General features: G+C 41.4%; 2 protein-coding genes across 2 annotated transcripts in view; both read left to right on the forward strand.

Moving 5' to 3' along the window:
* The first annotated feature begins 692 nt into the window (after positions 1-692).
* On the forward strand, positions 693-8,344 carry LOC130458053 (ceramide synthase 4-like). The gene is made up of 3 exons (XM_056820955.1): positions 693-887; positions 4,395-4,512; positions 8,222-8,344. Exons 1-3 carry the CDS (start codon positions 715-717, stop codon positions 8,342-8,344), a joined length of 414 nt encoding a protein of 137 aa, XP_056676933.1. The 5' UTR covers positions 693-714.
* A 1,461-nt stretch (positions 8,345-9,805) lies between these two features.
* The window catches only part of LOC103092904 (ceramide synthase 4-like), a 31,781-nt gene continuing 24,425 nt past the window's right edge, over positions 9,806-17,161 (forward strand). The window contains exons 1-2 of the mRNA XM_056820957.1: positions 9,806-9,865; positions 11,087-11,137. Of these exons, the coding sequence (XP_056676935.1) occupies positions 9,806-9,865; positions 11,087-11,137 (111 nt within the window). The remainder of the gene's footprint in view (positions 9,866-11,086; positions 11,138-17,161) is intronic.

Consider the following 17,161-nt stretch of genomic DNA (forward strand, 5'->3'; position numbering starts at 1 on the left):
CTTTTAGTTGATTTTCTAGGATTCTTTAAGTAGACCATCATATCATCTGAAAAGAGTGATAGTTTAGTTTCCTCATTGACTACTTTAATCCCTTCAATTTCTTTTTCTTCTCTAATTGCTACTGCCAGCATTTCCAGTACAATATTCAATAATAGAGGTAATAATGGGCATCCTTGCTTCACCCATTACCTTATTGGAAAGGCTTATAACTTGTCCCCATTGCAGATGATACTTGCTGATGATTTTAAATATATACTGTATTATTTTGAGAATGGCCCCGCTCTTCCTATACTTTCTAGTGTTTTCAAGAGGAATGAATGTTATATTTTGTCAAAGGCTTTTTCTGCATCTATTGAGATAATCAGGTAATTTCTGTTGGTTTGATTATTGATATGGTCAATTATGTGGATGGTTTTCCTAATACTAAACAATCCTTGCATTCCTGGTATAAATCCCACCTGGACATAGTGGATAATCCTTGTGATAACTTGCTATAGTTCTTCTGCTAGTATTTTATTTAAGATTTTTGCATCTATGTTCATTAAGGTGATTGATCTGTAGTTTTCTTTCTCTGTTGTTGGTCTGCCTGGCTTTGGAATTAATAAAACATTTGTGTCATAAAAAGAATTTGGTAAGATTTCTTCTTTTCTTATTATGTCAAATAGTTTGTATAGGATTGGGATTCGTTGTTCTTTGAATATTTGCCACCCTAGGATGCTGTCCAACTTGTACCACTGGTTCTGGAAGGATGAAAACTGGCTTCCTGCTGGATACACATGGACTGGCATAGAGGATGCCAATGGGGTCACATACTCTCATCCCAAAGACCTCCTGGCAACCATTCCCTTGGCATTCATCTTAGTGATCGTCCGATATAGCTTTGAGAGGTCAGTCAACCATGTGCTTCTCTGTTTCTCCTTTCTGTCTTTCTCCTTTTCAAAGTTTCAGTTTTATTGATGCTTTTTGTTTTTACCCAGGTGATGATTCATCATATTGTACCACTTCTTCCAACACCCATAGCTTGAACCTTCCCTTACATACATACACACAAACACCCACCCACACACTCACACACACACACACACACACACACACACACACACACACACACACACACACCCCAAACCAACAAATGCAGGGGCTATGTCTAAGAGCAAATGTAATTAATATCTTGCAACCATAACCACCATCCCCCCATCCCAGCCGCCCCCACTTCTCTAATGTTACAAGGGAATCACTTTAAAAGACTGATATATATTAATTTAAGGTCGCCAAGGAATCAGCTATGTAATTCCTAAATGAAAAACTCAAGTCAGCCGTCAGCCTTTTTTGGAGTTTAATTACAATAGGAGTAAGAAAGGAATTAGAGAGAGAGAGAGAGAGAGAGAGAAAGGGAGAGAAGGGAATAGGGCTTAAATACCCCTTCTGTTTAGGCTGGGCCAAAAGGCCCAAGCCCTTAGATAGCTGGGGCAAAGAAAAGAGATCAGTCCCTATTACTCACGTGTCCAAAATGGAGAAACAGTCTCAGAGGCCCCCACCTTCAGCTTCCTTCAGAGCAAGTCTTCTCAGAGCCCACAGGAACCACACCGACCAACTCTCCCCCCTTCCTGGAGTCTTCAGACCCCCTATCTTTAAGGAAACCATACAAGTTCCTCCCCTCAGTTCTCCCATCTACCAATCACTGTTCATCAATTTCCCTGTGCCAATGGAGGCTCTAGCTTAACCCAGGACCGCCCAGAGGTTTCTGGCTTTTGCACATGTCTGTTGAAGGTCATATTTTCAAATGATTAAATCTTTGATCTAGGCTGCAGCCCTTACTCAATCCTGTTAGGACTGAATAGGGTGGAGATTGATTCCAAGTATCTCCATTGTATCAATTCTAAAATCAATCATGATTCAAAGAAATTCCTGTTCTATGCTTAAGCATAGGTCAAAGTCCTTTCCATTGTTCAGCAAAAGGTTTCTGTCCTAAAGTAATCTGAAGAAGGGAAGAGAAGGAACCTCCCAAGCCAATGGGGTTCCCATTCCAATAGACTATCAGTAAGAAATTTTCCAAGTATGAAATATTCCAATGGTGAAATTTCCAACATTTATAAGTCTAAGGAAATTTGAGGTTTACACTAAGGAGGGTAGAAACAGGTCCTGGCTTATCTCTTTTCAGAGTTATTGGTCATTATCATTATACAGCATTTAGGTTCTTGCTAGTGTTCTTATTTTTTTTAACCCTTACCTTCCATCTTATAACTGATACTAAGTATAAGTTCTAAGGCAGAAGAGTGGTAAGGGCTAGGCAACTGAGGTTCTGGTACTTACCCTGGGTCACACAGCTAGGAAGTATCAGAGACCACATTTGAACTCAGGACCTCCCATCTCTAGGCCTGGCTCTCTATCCACTGATTTACTTACAAGTCCTTAGTGTTCTTTTCACTAAGAATCACCTCCTGATTCTTCTTCCTTCCATCTATATCAGTTTATAGGAATCTTCCCAGGTTGCTGGGAATTTTGAATTCCTCACCTTTATTATTACTTAGAGTATAATAATACAATATCAATGAAACAACAAGAATTTATTACACACCTACCATCTGCTTTGTTGCTGTGGCCCAACAATTATCAGACTTTTCCATGTTGCTTATGACCGAAACCAGCCATCGATGTTGTCTTCCCCATTAGAAATTATATGAATATACTTATCAAATGCTTTTTATACAAATGAAGTCAGATTTAAATAAATGATTGTAGTATGTGCCAGGCCCTATGTTGGTCACTTGGAATACAAAGAAAAATTAAGTCTTTGCCTTCAAGAAGCTTGCATTCTTTTGGGAGGGGAAATGGAGCAAGGTGTACCCACACGTTCATATACTACAATTTGTCAGGTCCTCGATTACAGTGGAATCAATTTTTTCTAGTGCAAAATGTATTGCTATGAATATTTTGTAATCTATGGGACTTTCTTGTTTTGCCTTGGAACTCACTGGGATATATAACTAGCACTGGGATGTCTAGGTAAAAAGGTAAGGACAGTTAATTACTTTTCCCACCCAAATCCCCAACAATTTAATGAATTCATAGATTTACCAAGATTGTATTTATGCATCTGTATTTCCATTGGCTCTTCAAAATGGATTCCTTCCATCTTTGCTCATCTTTGCCAACTTGGGTTTGAAATGAATCTTCAGAGATGTTTTTGACTTGCATTTCTCATTACTAGCAATTTGGAGCAGGCTTTCATATAGCTTTTTATACCTTAAGTTCTTCTTTGGAAAGGCAAAACATTTATCAAATGTTTATGAAATGTCAACTACTGTCTATCAAGCATTTCTGAGAATTATTTCACATATAAATCCTTTGACCTTTTAGGTATCCGGCAATTATTTTTATTGCATATTTTTGGATTCTCTACTTATCTTAAATATCAGACTTTTATCAGAGTTAGTTGATGCATTCTCACTTAATGTTATGTGTTAAGTATTATATTTTCCCTTCATTTATTTGTATTGATTTTCATTCCCTTCCTAAGGTAGCATGGCATTCTTTTGCTTAGTTTTGCTTACAGTTTAATCCTAGCCTAACTCCATTATTTCTCCCACTCCGACCTCCATGAACATTAGTCTTAGTCCAATTCCTCATTCTCTTGGAAAACTGAGCCCCAACAAGTCAAATGATTTGACTTATCTATACCCTTGAAAATCCAAGTCCAATACCATTGCCTCCAGAAAGCCTTTGCTGATCTTCCTCCCACTACTAGTAAGGACCGACTATCCAAGGACCCCAAAGTGTCCTTTTATTTTTCTGAGTTATCTAATGTGCTTATCTTGGGATATTATGGATATCTGTCTGCTCCCCACCCAACAGCCTGAAAACCCTCTGAAAACAAAAAGGAAATCTTCTCTAAAGTTTCTTTTTCTACCCTCCCTGAATCAAGACGAGAATTTTCTATACAGGAAACACAAAACCTGTTGAATGGAGAAGAATATTTGCTCTTTGGCTGCAGGACAGCTTCTTAGGGGGCCTTTCTGATTAGGCACTCATTTGCAGGAATGCTCCTACCCTGGTCCTGACAGTCCAAAGGCCCTCTCCCAGAAATAAGAATGATGGCCTTTTTTTCCCCAGGTTCAGCACCCTGTATGTGCTCCCATAGAGACACCTCTGCCCCTTCATGTAGCCTTTACACATCCCTTCCCACTCTCTATCTTCTTTAGACTGTGCTGAGTTAATTCAGTTGGGCCAGTTGGTGGGCAAGATTTGGCTAAGGGGGCTCCAAGGGTCAGGAATGGTGGGGCTGGGGAGGGGCAATATGGGTATATGGATCAAAGATGGGATGGGGGAAGGGTGGACACAGCTTCTGGGTCATGGATTTCTGACTACTCATCTCTTCCTGCCTCCTTTCACAGGACCATTGGTGTATTTCTGAGCAGGGTCATGGGTGTTCGTGACCACCTTAGATTAAAGCCTGACCCCAACCCCATATTGGAGTCCTTTTTCCAGACTCAGAGTCAGAATCCCAAAGAGGTGAGCAGGTTCCGGGTTTAGATTCCATGAAGAAATCAGATTTTTCCAAATACCTTCAGGAGTAGCTATTGTTTTACTGGTTCTTGAATAGGAAGTAGAAGATAGGTGTTGTGGGGTGTAGAGGCGAACCCCTGGGGTTCAGGAAGGGTACCTTTTGCAAGAATGCAAGACTCCAAACTTGGCTCAAAAATAAAAAGAGAAATTTATTAATATGGAAAGGAATGTTGAATCTGACCGGGGGCAGCATTGGTGGAAGCCTGCCTCCTACGTGGAACAGCCTGGATGGAAAAGCTGTCCCCAGAGGACATCAATTCTGCGGTTTTATACTCTTTACAACAGTGAGGACATGACTCTGGAGCAAAGGATTGGGGGAAGGGTTGCCCAAGGGCATGGGGTGGTTCTCATGATTTGGAGGGCAAATGAATGTGTTATGGGGGTGCAGATGTGTACCCCTGGGATTCAGGAAGGATACCTTTTGCAAGAATGCAAGACTCCAAAACTTAGCGTAAAAACAAAAAGAGAAATTTATTAATTTAGGAGGTAATGTTGAGGGTGGCCAGGAGGAGAGCAAGGTGGAACAGCAAGATGGGGAGCAGTTCCCTGGGAGGACAGCATGAAAGGGAAGGCTGTTCCTCCATGGGGACAGCATGGCTGGAGAGGCTGTCCCCCAGACGACATCAGTTCTGGGGTTTATATACTCTTTAGATGCTATGAAATGGTGTGGACGCGACCTAGAGTTTTAGTCCCTCAGGCATTTGGTGGGGTGAGGTGGCCATCTGACTGGGGTCTGCCTCCTGGAGGCATAAAGATTCCTTAACAAACAGATATCTTGAGATGTAGCCTGATAGGATGGAGGTGTAATCTGGAGCTGCATCTCTCTGTCCATATGTAATCATTGAAATTACATAGTATTTCTTGATACCCAGAGGTATATATTTTATAAAGTTCATTAGGATGGGTAGACAATCATGCCTAAGTAACCTGGCTGCATGGAGCCTAACCTGCTAGCTCCTTTCTCATTTCCCCCTCACCTCCTGCACTGTCCCTTCTCCTCAGGCTTCCCTCATGCTCTTCTGGTCCATCTCTCCCTTTCTCTAGTTGGTCTCCCCCTCCTCTTCGTGTTGGTCTCCCCCTTCTTGCCCCAGACCTTAACTTTTATTGATGCACAGAACGTATCCCGACGCAAGCTGAGGCAAACCTGGCACAACTGTGGTATGTCAGGAATGTTTGATGGACAGGCAAAGTTACTCAGGAAGGGGGAGGGGATGAGCTTCCCTGACACACATAATAGTTTGCCGGAGTTTCTGGGGGTACAATGCCCATGTCAAATGAGGTGTGTCTCTTTGTCCATCTCAAATCAATGGGACAGTCAAGGGAGGGTCATCCTCAAGGTCAGATGTTTGGGGTTGGAAGTCTGGAGGATGTAAAGGAGCAAAGGAATTGCCCCGATAATAGTTTGACCGAGTTTCTGGGGGTACAATGACCATGCCACAGGAAAGGAACCCAAGATTGGTTCAGACATAGATTTTTTTGGTGCTATCATCTCAATGGGAGAATCAAACTCTGCCTAATTGACACTAGGGAGAACTGGACAGTTCACAAGGCCTGGGTTCTAATCTCAGCTCTACCACTGATTTGCCAAGTGAATCTGGCCAAGCCACTTCAAACTAAGAGTCAATTTTCTTATCTACAAAATTAGGATGTTGGACCTCATGATTTCTAATATCATTTGTAGATTCCATATTCTATTTCTGATCATATCAGTCTGAATATTCAGACATGCTGTACAACTGATCCTATCATAGGGGTGTCACTTTAGACAACAGCCAACCAACCAAGTTGGTGCAAATGGAAGATTATCTCAGACAGAAGACACCAGCAACTGGGGAATTAGGAAAGGAAGCCTCCAGAAGAAGTGTAATTTGATCTTCATCTTGAAGGAAGCCAAGGCAGCCAAGAGGCTGAGGGGAGGAAAGAGAACATTCTAGGCAAGGGGACTAGTTAATGTAAAAGGCACAGAACATCACTCTGGAAGCTGAATGGAGGATGGATTACACTGAGGAGTGTCAACTGTAAAAAACACAGAACTCTTAAATAGTCAAAATCACTCTTTAATCAAGGGCAAAAGGGGTTCAGAGGGGCTCTCCACATGAGACTGCACAGAGTCCGAGGACTGAGCTCTGGCCGCCCTGGTCACTGACCCCTGGGATTGCCACCGCTCAAGATGTACTGCAGGGAACAAAAGGATTTGGGGAACCTATATACCATTTGGGGAGTCCAAGGGCAGGGAAATATGATTGACATCACTATAGCTACAAAGAAAATGGGAGTGTTCAAACTACACTGACAGGATACACTCAAGCTTAGGAAAGGAATCATAGGTAGAGACTATCTAAAACAAAGAGGGTCCTTAGCATATGCTTAGTCTCACTCAACTAGGATTGTCATTCCCCTGAGTGGCCCCCACTGGGTCTGAAACTGTTAGCCTGGTAGATTCCCATGGGAAAAGGGAACAAGTACAAGCTTTGGGGTCTCCAACCTATAAGCTAGTCCTAAAACTTGGTGCTCATCAGATCCCACTAGGCCACAAGTTTGGGATTCCTAGATTCTATGTTGACAGGAGAAACTTGAGGCAAGAAGATCCACCAGAAGGCCACATCAATAACCCCTTCTACAGGAAGCCTTCCCTAACCAGACTTAATTGCAGGCCGTTCCTTCTATTAATATTTTTTCCTATGTAGAGCTTCCTTTCTGTATATTTGTTTTATCCATTCAGTTGTAAACTCCTGGAGAGCAAGGACCATCTTTTGCCTCTTTTTGTATCCCTAGCACTTAGTACAGTGCCTGGTACATAGTAGGCATGTAATAAATGTTTATTGAGTTGAATTAATTGAATGAGGACCCACACAAAGGTAGTGGCTTGGTGAATGGTGAGAAATTTAAACAAGCAATGTTGTAAAGATAAAAACAAGACTTGGAAAGAGATTGAATATGTGGAATGAGTTCAAGAAAGGGGTCATGGATGTCCCTGAGATTCTGAACTTGGGTGAGTGTCTGGGAAAATGGTAGTACCTTTGATAGTGTATCATCTGGCTGGCTAATAGTCATGAAATGCTTTCCATATTCATCTCCACCTCTTGGAACCCTTATCTCCCTTCAGGGTTGAGCTCCAGGTTGAGTTGTGTTCTCCACAAATTACTTCATATTTAATTTGCATTTTCTTATCATATGTGTTTCCCCCCAGTAGAAAACAAGCTCTTCAGAAAAGGAATATTTGGTTTTTGGTTTTGCACCAGACCTGGCACAAAGAAAGGACCTAATTTTTGCTGAGTTGAACTGAAATCTGCCTGCCAAATTAGGTTCTAGAACATACCTCTTCTTTGTCTCCTTTTCAAGAACAAGAGCCTTGCAGGGATCAGTGTGTGACTTGGAGGATGCTTTCCCTGAAGAACCTACTCAGTGCTTTGGCTGGGTTTGGGGTGGGGTGGAACACAGGCAGGTAGTGAGATAGCTTCCTGGCCTCTGCCCATGGATACTAGGCTTAAGTCTTCTGGACTGAAGCATGTTCTCTGCCAGACTGTGAGTGGAAAAAAAGGTCCCTGAGGTCAGGTGAGCACCTCTTGTTGAGGGATCCTGAGAAAACCAGCGGGAGAAGATGTGTTCTCTACAGTCAGTGAGATGCAGGTCTCCCCTTTCCCTTGATCCCCAGGCTCAGCTGAGTCACCTGGCCAGTCAGTGTGGCCTCTCAGTAAGGCAGACCCAGCACTGGTTCCGACGTCGAAGGAATCAAGCACAACCCAATCTGACAAAGAAGTTCTGTGAATCTAGGTAAGTCCTTGGTTGGGGGTGGCGGTGGCTAATGAAGGATTGGCATTGTTCTGTCTGGTTCTGGTTCAGGTTCCAAGGAGGAGACACACACAGTAATGCAATACACAAGAGGTACTTTAATTCAAGCTATAGCTTGAGCCTCCACAAGAAGTGGAAGACCACAAGCCTTTCCTAGACCTGGCTTATATAGAAGGGCTAGGGATGGCGGGTTGTCTTGAAACCCAGGCACCAAAAGGGAAGACACATCAATCTTAGTCTCTGTTACCATTTCTCTTTAACATATGGTCATGGTGACCTAGGTCAGGTCAGTGAAACCTGAAGTCCTGAGATAGCATATTCTTACTACATAAATAAGGACATGTCAATCTTAGTTCTTGGGATAAGGGATCCATTAGGGGGTCACCTGGAGGGCAAGTTCCCATGATATCAGTCTGTTTCTTCAGCATCAGGGTGGTGAAAGTGCTTGAAGAGGAGCAGATTAGAGCTTTGGGATCAGACTACTGGAAAAGAAGGAGCCTCATTTGTTTATTGTTAGTCAATGCCCTATAATAGCAATCTTATCTTCTTTTTTTTAACCCCTTACCTAATATAATATTGTGTATTGGCTCCAAGGCAGAAGAGTGGTAAAGGCTAGGCAATGGGGGTTAAGTGACTTGCCCAGGGACACACAGCTGGGAAGTGTCAGAGGCCAGATTTGAACCTAGGACCTACCGTCTCTAGGTCTGGCTTTCCATCCACTGAGCCACCCAACTGCCTCCCCCTTTTAACAATCTTATCTTCTTGTTCCTTCCTTATCACCTCATCCTCATTTTGTATTTTCAGTTGGAGACTTTTATTTTTCTTCTTCCTTTGGAATCTTCCTCGCCATCTACAACGTGAGTATACCCTGTCCCATCCTCACCAGAGAGACCTTCATACCTCTCTGTCCCATCCTCCTCTGCATTTTTCATCTTCATATCCTCATTATCTCTCTGATTCTTTCCACTGCACTGTGATTTGTTTTATTTGTTTTAATATATTTTTCTTTTCTTTTCTTTTTAAACCCTTACCTTCCATCTTAGAATCAACGCAGCCTATTGGTTCCAAGGCAGAAGAGTGGCAAAGGCTAGGCAATGGGGGTTAAGTGATTTACCCAGGTTCACACAGCTAGAGTGTCTGAGGCCAAATTTGAACCTGGGACCTCCCATCTCTAGAACTAGCTCTCAATCCACTGAGCTACCCAGATGCCTCCTATCTTTTTCAATTAATAAGCAATTTTTTTCTCTTCCTCCCACTCATCCTCCCCTTGCCCTCCACAAAAACAAGCAAACAAACAAGCCCGTCTTGTGACAAATATACATAGTGAAGGAAAACAAATTCCTGTATTGGCCACCTCCCCAAATCCCACTTTTATCTATGACCATCCTCTTCTCACTCCTTGTCCTCTCATCTTCTCCATTCCTGTTCTCTTTGGTCCCGTTGCCACATGTACAATGTCCCATCACCACGATATTCCCAAGGGTATAAACTCTTCAAGTCCCTCCCTGTACCTTCTTGCCCTATCCAACCATCTTCTTTATACCTCTCCTTCCTTTCCAACCCCTATCCTTTCTCTTGGAAAAACAAAAACAAAAAAATCTTCCAGCTTAGAATCAATATTATATGTTGTTTCTAAGGCAAAAGAGCAGCAAAGGCTAGGTAATGGGGGTTAAGTGACTTTCCCAGAGTCATACAGCTAGGATGTGTCTGAGGCCAGATCTGAACCTAGGATCTCCCATTTCCAGAGCTAATTCTCTGTCCATTGAGCCACCCAGCTGCTCTTCCCTTCCTTTCTATACACTTTTGTTACCTCAGTCTTCTTGATCTCCATCTTTTTAATCACTCTTCCTATCCCTCCATTCCTCTCTATTCTTCACTGCTTTCTTATTCATCCTCCTTCCTCTATCATCTTTATCCCTTCCTGACCTCTTCCTAAATAGCCAGGACATTGATTATCTTCCTTACTCCATTTCTACCTTTTCCCTCTGTCTGCCCCACACTGTCTTCCATTCTCCTATATCAAGTCCCTTTGGGGCAAAGGAGTATAGGAAATGGTTATATGTTGGTACTGGCCTATCTGACCCACAAGCAGGTGGATTAGAAACCTGAGTCATAAATCAAAATTAAGCATGGTATCAATCCACTGAAGTAAGGTATGCAGGGAGAGGAGGACCAGGCTGAGGGGTGGTTTTTCCAAAGGGGAGAGAGCAGAATGGAGATAGATTTCTTTCAGAAAAAAGTGGTTTGGGGAGTCCAAGACAGGCTCACCGAAGCAGGTAAGCAGGCAAACTGCTAGCCTAGGGCCCAGGAAAAAGGCAATCTCAAATGGTTTGGTGGGGAGCTAGATTGATCTACATACTGCTTGAAAGGTAGGCAACTTGACCAGTGTTCTATTTGATAGGCCCTTAATTTGGCAGATCACTCTAGTCCCTCCCCTACCTGTGGCTATGTCAAGGATAACAGAGGATTCAGATGTTAATGGAAGAAAAAGCCAGAACAAGAATTAGAGTAAAATCCTCTTTTCTCCTGAGGCTTTTCCTGATAGGTTTGACTCTGATTGTGTCTTGATTTGAGGAAGTGGGAGAAAGTGAGGCCAGAATAATGATAAGGAAAACTGTAGAGTGGAAATGAGATTATTCCTGTTAGTGATTATAGTTCACTGGGCAATTAATAGGGACACAGCCTTGCTGAAAGTCCCCCCCCCCAACTTATCCTTTCTTTCTCTCAGGAGACATGGTTTGGAGATTCCAAGACATGCTTCAACAGATACCCGACGCAGGTGAGCAGGCAGGACAAGGGTGGGTATCATACTTGCCAAAAAAAATGGGTCTGACCCAACAGGAAAAAAAATAAATAAAAGCAAAACCCTACTTAAAAAAATAAATGAGCTCCATTCCTACTCAGAATCAGAGGATTTGTGGGGGCAGCCAGGTGGCTTAGTAGATTGAGAACCAGGCCTAGAGATGGGACATCCCAGGTTCAAATATGGCCTCCCACACTTCCTAGGCAAGTCACTTGACCCCCATTGCCTAACCCTTACCACTCTTCTGCCTTGGAACCAATACACAGTATTGATTCTAAGATGGGAGGTAAGGGTTCAAATAAATAAATAGAATTAGAGGATGGAAGAGTTGGAAGAAATCTCTGGGGCCCTCTAGTTCAGATCAAAACTGAGGAATGTTGGGGAAGTCATTTCTACAACCCAAGTAAGAAGAGCTCATTGATTTTCACTTTGAAAACTGTCTGGAAGGGAAAACTAATATTTCCCCAGGCAGTTTATTCCACTTAGAGACAGATTTAATTATGAGGAAGTTTTCCCTTATATCATCTAAATTTACTTCTTTACAACTACCTCTCTTTGCACCTAATTTTGTCTTCTGAGGCCAAACAAAGTCTAATTTCTCTCTGTTTCACATAAAAAGTTTCAGATACTTGAAGGCAATCATTAAGTCTCCTACTTCTCTTCTATAGGCTAAACCTCCCTAGTTCCTTCATTTACATAATGGTATGGTATGATTTCAAGGATTTTCATCTTGGTGGTCCTTCTGTGGACTACATCCAGAGACATTCTCAAAATGGTCTTTCTAAAATATGGCACCTAAAATTGAACAGAATAATCCAAAAGGGGCTTAGAGATAGTGGAACTATGACCTTCCTCCTGCTGAAAACAGTTCCTCTCTTATGTAACAAAAACTTATTAGCTTTTGGGGGGCTTCTGTATCACACTGCTGGCTCAAAAATTACATCTTTCTAAGACAAATTATTATCCAGTCAACCTATGCCATTTTGTATTTGTGAAGCTAAATTTTAACTCAACTGTACGACTTTATATTTATCTTTGATTTATTTATATATTTTAAATTCTGAACTAAATACCAAATAAAATGATCATTTCCAAACAGAGAAAGAATTTACATGAAACTAAATTTCAACTATGTGCAAGCTAGTTTTTAAGCAAAAATAACATATAAAACATATATGCAAAATATGGCATAACTATATATATGTGTGTGTGTGTGTGTGTGTGTGTATAATGAATTCAGTATGAAACTTTCAAATCTATCCTCCATGTCCATGACTCCTTTTAGCCTTCTTTCTGTTCTCTTCTCTGTGTCTAAAAAAATGCTTTAATGACCCTCTTTCCTTTATTCTTGGAAACACATTCATAGCTCCCTCTCATTCCCATGACCACTGACCTCCATAGAAAAAAAATAACAGAACCCTAGTTAAAAAAAAGTCATATATATACATTAAAATATGAGATAATACACACATGCATACACAGAGGCAAGGAAAACAAATTTCCACAGGCCATGTCTGCAAATGTGTCATATCCTATATCTTGAAGTCATCATCTCTCTGTCAGGAAGTAGGGACCCATGCTTCATAATTGGTACCCAAGATAGTGATTGGTCATTGCATGCATTCTTTAAGTCTTTCAACGTTCTCTCTTGGCAATGTTTGCTGTAACTGTATATTAGTTCTGGTTTTGCTCAATTCATTTTACATTAGTTCATACAAGTCTTCCCAGATTTCTCTGAAACAGTCAATTTCATCATTTTTATTGATTCATATGCCTTAATTTGCTCAACTGTTCCACTATTTATGGTCATACCCTTAGTTTCCAGTCTTTTGTTACCACACAAAGAACTGTTATAATTACTTTTTTTAAAAAGTCCTTACCTTCCATCTTTGAATCAATACTATGTATCAGTTCCAAGGCAAAAGAGCAGTTAGGGCTAGGGAATTTGGATTAAGTGACTTGCCCAAGGTCATACAGCTAAGCAATGTCCCCTGATACACCTAGCTGCCCCAGTAAATGCTTTCGTACATATAAGTCTTTTTCGACTTTCTTTGATCTCTTTGGGATACAAACTGTAAAAAATAGACTCGAATACAGGACTACAATCCCCATGAGCCTTTGCTCCACTTCCCCAGAATGCCTTGTAATCTCACCTGGGCCGAGATCGAGAAGATATTTAAGCAAAGGCTTTTGAAGGGCTTGGGCTTTTTTGGACTTTCGTTTTTGGAGCAGAGGCGTCTCTTCCATGATGTGAGGTTATTTTGTCTAGGCCTCTGGCCTAGGCACATGTTTCTTACTTGTATATTCTTAATCTTTAACCTTTAATAAACCTCTAAAAAATATAGTACTCCTTGCAGAGAGAAACTAATTTCTACCTGCCTCAGTCTCCCCCTCTCCCCTAAATTTTAATCTTTACAGTTTGGCTAACCACTACGGGAAAAAGAACTTTCAGTCTTCTGATTTCTTTTCTGATCTTAAATTCAGTTTTAATAGCTAGTACCTAGAAAGCGGCCCCGCCGCTTCCTGCCTGCAGCCTGCAGCCCTGATTGTCCTCACCTGGTACCTGGTCCCGGCCTTGCCCACCCCCGCAGCCGCTCCTGCTCCTGGCCTCTCACTGGCCCGCTGCCTGCCTATTTCTGTGCCCCAGACCCAGGAGCCCGACCCAGCCGGCTCATCACTCAGATCCTTGGAGCAGATCGCTCAGGACTCATTGCAACCAGCTGGTAACAGTATTGGCCACGTGGGCGGAGGGGAGAGACCAGAGGGAAAGGAGACCCGGTAATTTTCCCTTAGGCTAAGCCTCCACGTGGCTGGGGGTATTGGCCACTGGGGTATCAGAGAGGGGAAAGACAGAAAAGACTAAAGAGAAGAAACAGATCTTTTCAAACAGAAACTTAATAGCAATGGGCTGTTTAAAAGGATTTTTGACTCTTCTGGCAGTTTCATTGATTTTACCTGCCTGTCTGGGAGCAGACTCAGCCCAAAGATTCAACTTTAACTTTGGGGAGGAAAATGGGTGGCCCAGCGAACTGGAAGCCAGGCCCAGAGACGGGAGGTCTCTAGTTAAAATCTGGCCTCCGATGCTTCCCAGCTATGGGGCCCTGGACGGATCCCTTGAACCCCGTAGCCTAGCCTTTACTACTCTACCTTCAGACAATAGACATTTAAATGGATAATTAAAAATAAACAAACAAACAAAAAAAAAACCCCAAGGAACTTTGAAGAGACTAAAGGCTACATTCTAAGGCATTTCAGACTCCAATGGTTTATAAAAAAAAATCTCTGTATTCTATTGCATTGTTTTGTTTAAGGTTTAACTTTGTGATTTTAAGTTCATATATTACTGGATTCAATATTATTCTGCTTGAACTGAAGGTTGATTGAATTTATTTTGAATGTACTGAGTTTTGAAATTCTGTTGTTTTTCCCCTATAACTGTTGAACAAATATTGTTGTGAATAAGCCCATATATGAAAAAACAGCTTTTTTCTATTTTGCTGAGGATAGATGGACTTCAGAACTGGTTATAATTGTATTAACAACCTTTGAAAATTTAATGTGCTAAATACCTCAAATGATTTGATTTTAAGGGTTTTTTTAAATATGATTTTGGGAATTTTTTTTAACAGTCTGGTTATTTTTGCCTGCCCTACCACGAGGTAAGGCCCATTAGCTGAAGTGAAATGTATTTTATAAACCCCCAACCTTCCCACATGTGAATGGAAGTTGGGCAGTTAATCTCAGGGCATTTGTATCCCTAGAAGCCTCCAGAAGGAGCACTCCTTTATTTATGCTCTTTAGCTCACTATTTTACTTCTACCAGAATGATATCTAGATTTCTTGATTATGTTCTTAACCCTAGATGAGTTTTACTTTGTTTAAAAAAAAATATGTTTATTACCAAGGTTGAAGGATTGCTATGTTTGTAAAAATTGTGACAAATGTCCATCAATTCATAGGTTTTAAAAATGTCACACAGCAACTTATGTGAAATATGAAAGTGTGTTTGTTTGCTATTGTAATTAATTGGGCTATTGAGAATTTTGGGGATTTTGATCAATCACCCACAACACGGGGGAATGTAAAAAAAAATCATTATTTAAATTGCAAGTTTAAATTCCTTTTGAGAAGAATTTTAGGTAAAGAAGATGCTACCTCTCTGAATCCAGAACTGAACTGTTGGAGAAGCCACCATGAAGAAGCCTCCAGACCACAAGTTGCAAAAAATTGAACTTTGGGTGTGGTTGATTGAACATTTATTTGTATGTATACTTTTATGCCAAAGGGGACTGCCCCCTAACGGCTTTTTGTCAATGTGTTCAGAAATTATTGGTTTTATTCTTTTTTCTCTTATCCTCACACTATTGTAATCTTTTAAGTTTATTATGTTTTTATGATCCTTTTGGGGAAAAATTAATTTTTCCACAAATGATCACACGGGGGGATGTAAAAAATAGACTCGAATACAGGACTACAATCCCCATGAGCCTTTGCTCCACTTCCCCAGAATGCCTTGTAATCTCACCTGGGCCGAGATCGAGAAGATATTTAAGCAAAGGCTTTTGAAGGGCTTGGGCTTTTTTGGACTTTCGTTTTTGGAGCAGAGGCGTCTCTTCCATGATGTGAGGTTATTTTGTCTAGGCCTCTGGCCTAGGCACATGTTTCTTACTTGTATATTCTTAATCTTTAACCTTTAATAAACCTCTAAAAAATATAGTACTCCTTGCAGAGAGAAACTAATTTCTACCTGCCTCAGTCTCCCTCTCTCCCCTAAATTTTAATCTTTACAAAACCTAATGCTAGTATCTCTGAATAGTAGTAGTAGTCTCTCGGTAACCAAGTATGATGATACACTTGTGCGTGAAGGAGATTTAAGTGGAAAAGTCGATGCACAGAGACAGTCCCACTCTCTCAGCGTTGGAAGCCTGGGTCCAGTGGCATGAAAAATCCTTACACCTGGAGACTTCCTCAGCTGCATTGGATGGCCGTGTTGTCTTTTGTGCTCTAACATGCCCTAAGCACTCCACAGTGCTTTGCTGCGTCGCCCTCTCAGCCAGTGAACCTTCTTATTGGTTTCTTCCATCTGTTCAGCCGAAGCAGTCTTCACATGCTGGGTGAGCAAAGCCTTGGTTCACCAGAGGTCAACAACCCGATGGCTACCCTCACAAGGTTTAGCCGGCCTGTCGAAGCCATTGCCCCAGGTGTGGTGTAAACACAGTTTAATGATTTGGGGGGCATAGTTCCAAATTGTTTTTAAGAATGACTGGATTCAATCACAGCTCTACCAACAGTGCATTGGTATATGTTTTTCCAAAGCTTCCAATAAGGATCATTTTCCTCATTATCTTGCCAGTCTGATGGATGTGAGGAGAAAGCCGAGTTATTTTCATTTGAATTTCTCCAATTATCAGAAATTTTAAAATATTTTTTGTATAATTCTTGACAGCTTAGATATCTTCCTTTGAAAACTACTTGCTCATATACTGTCAACATTTAGATATTAAGGAATAACTCTTGTTCTTAAAGAACAGAATTTATATTGTTGTAAGGATATAGGATTAGCTCTTTGCTGCAAAGCAGGGGAAGGAAATCCTACAAGGCAGGGAAAGGATTCAGGAGCTTTCAAGAACTCACAGGCAGTTCAGGCAGGCAGTTTGCTTCTCTGGAGGAGACAGGGAGTTGGTGATCTTCCTTCAGGCAAATTCACCTACTGAGGAGTGGTTGAGTGTGGTTAACACTCCACAGGTGGACTATGTGGCTAAACCATTGCTCCCCTTCTTATTCCTGTGAGCTGCTGCTGATCTCTACTGGGACTTCTGCCAGACTCAAGAGGACAACAGTCTGTGTGAGACTTCCTTTGGCCCTTGTTCCTGTACCTATAAGTCCTTCTCTAAATTTAATATAGTCATTAAGGAGTTCATTAAAATAGTTATAGTTACAAAAAGTATTTTTTTCTGTCTCCTCTAATTTGTTTATCATGTAACATTTTACTATCTAATT

This window comes from Monodelphis domestica, chromosome 3, assembly GCF_027887165.1.
Source record: "Monodelphis domestica isolate mMonDom1 chromosome 3, mMonDom1.pri, whole genome shotgun sequence".
Taxonomy (NCBI): Eukaryota; Metazoa; Chordata; class Mammalia; order Didelphimorphia; family Didelphidae; genus Monodelphis; species Monodelphis domestica.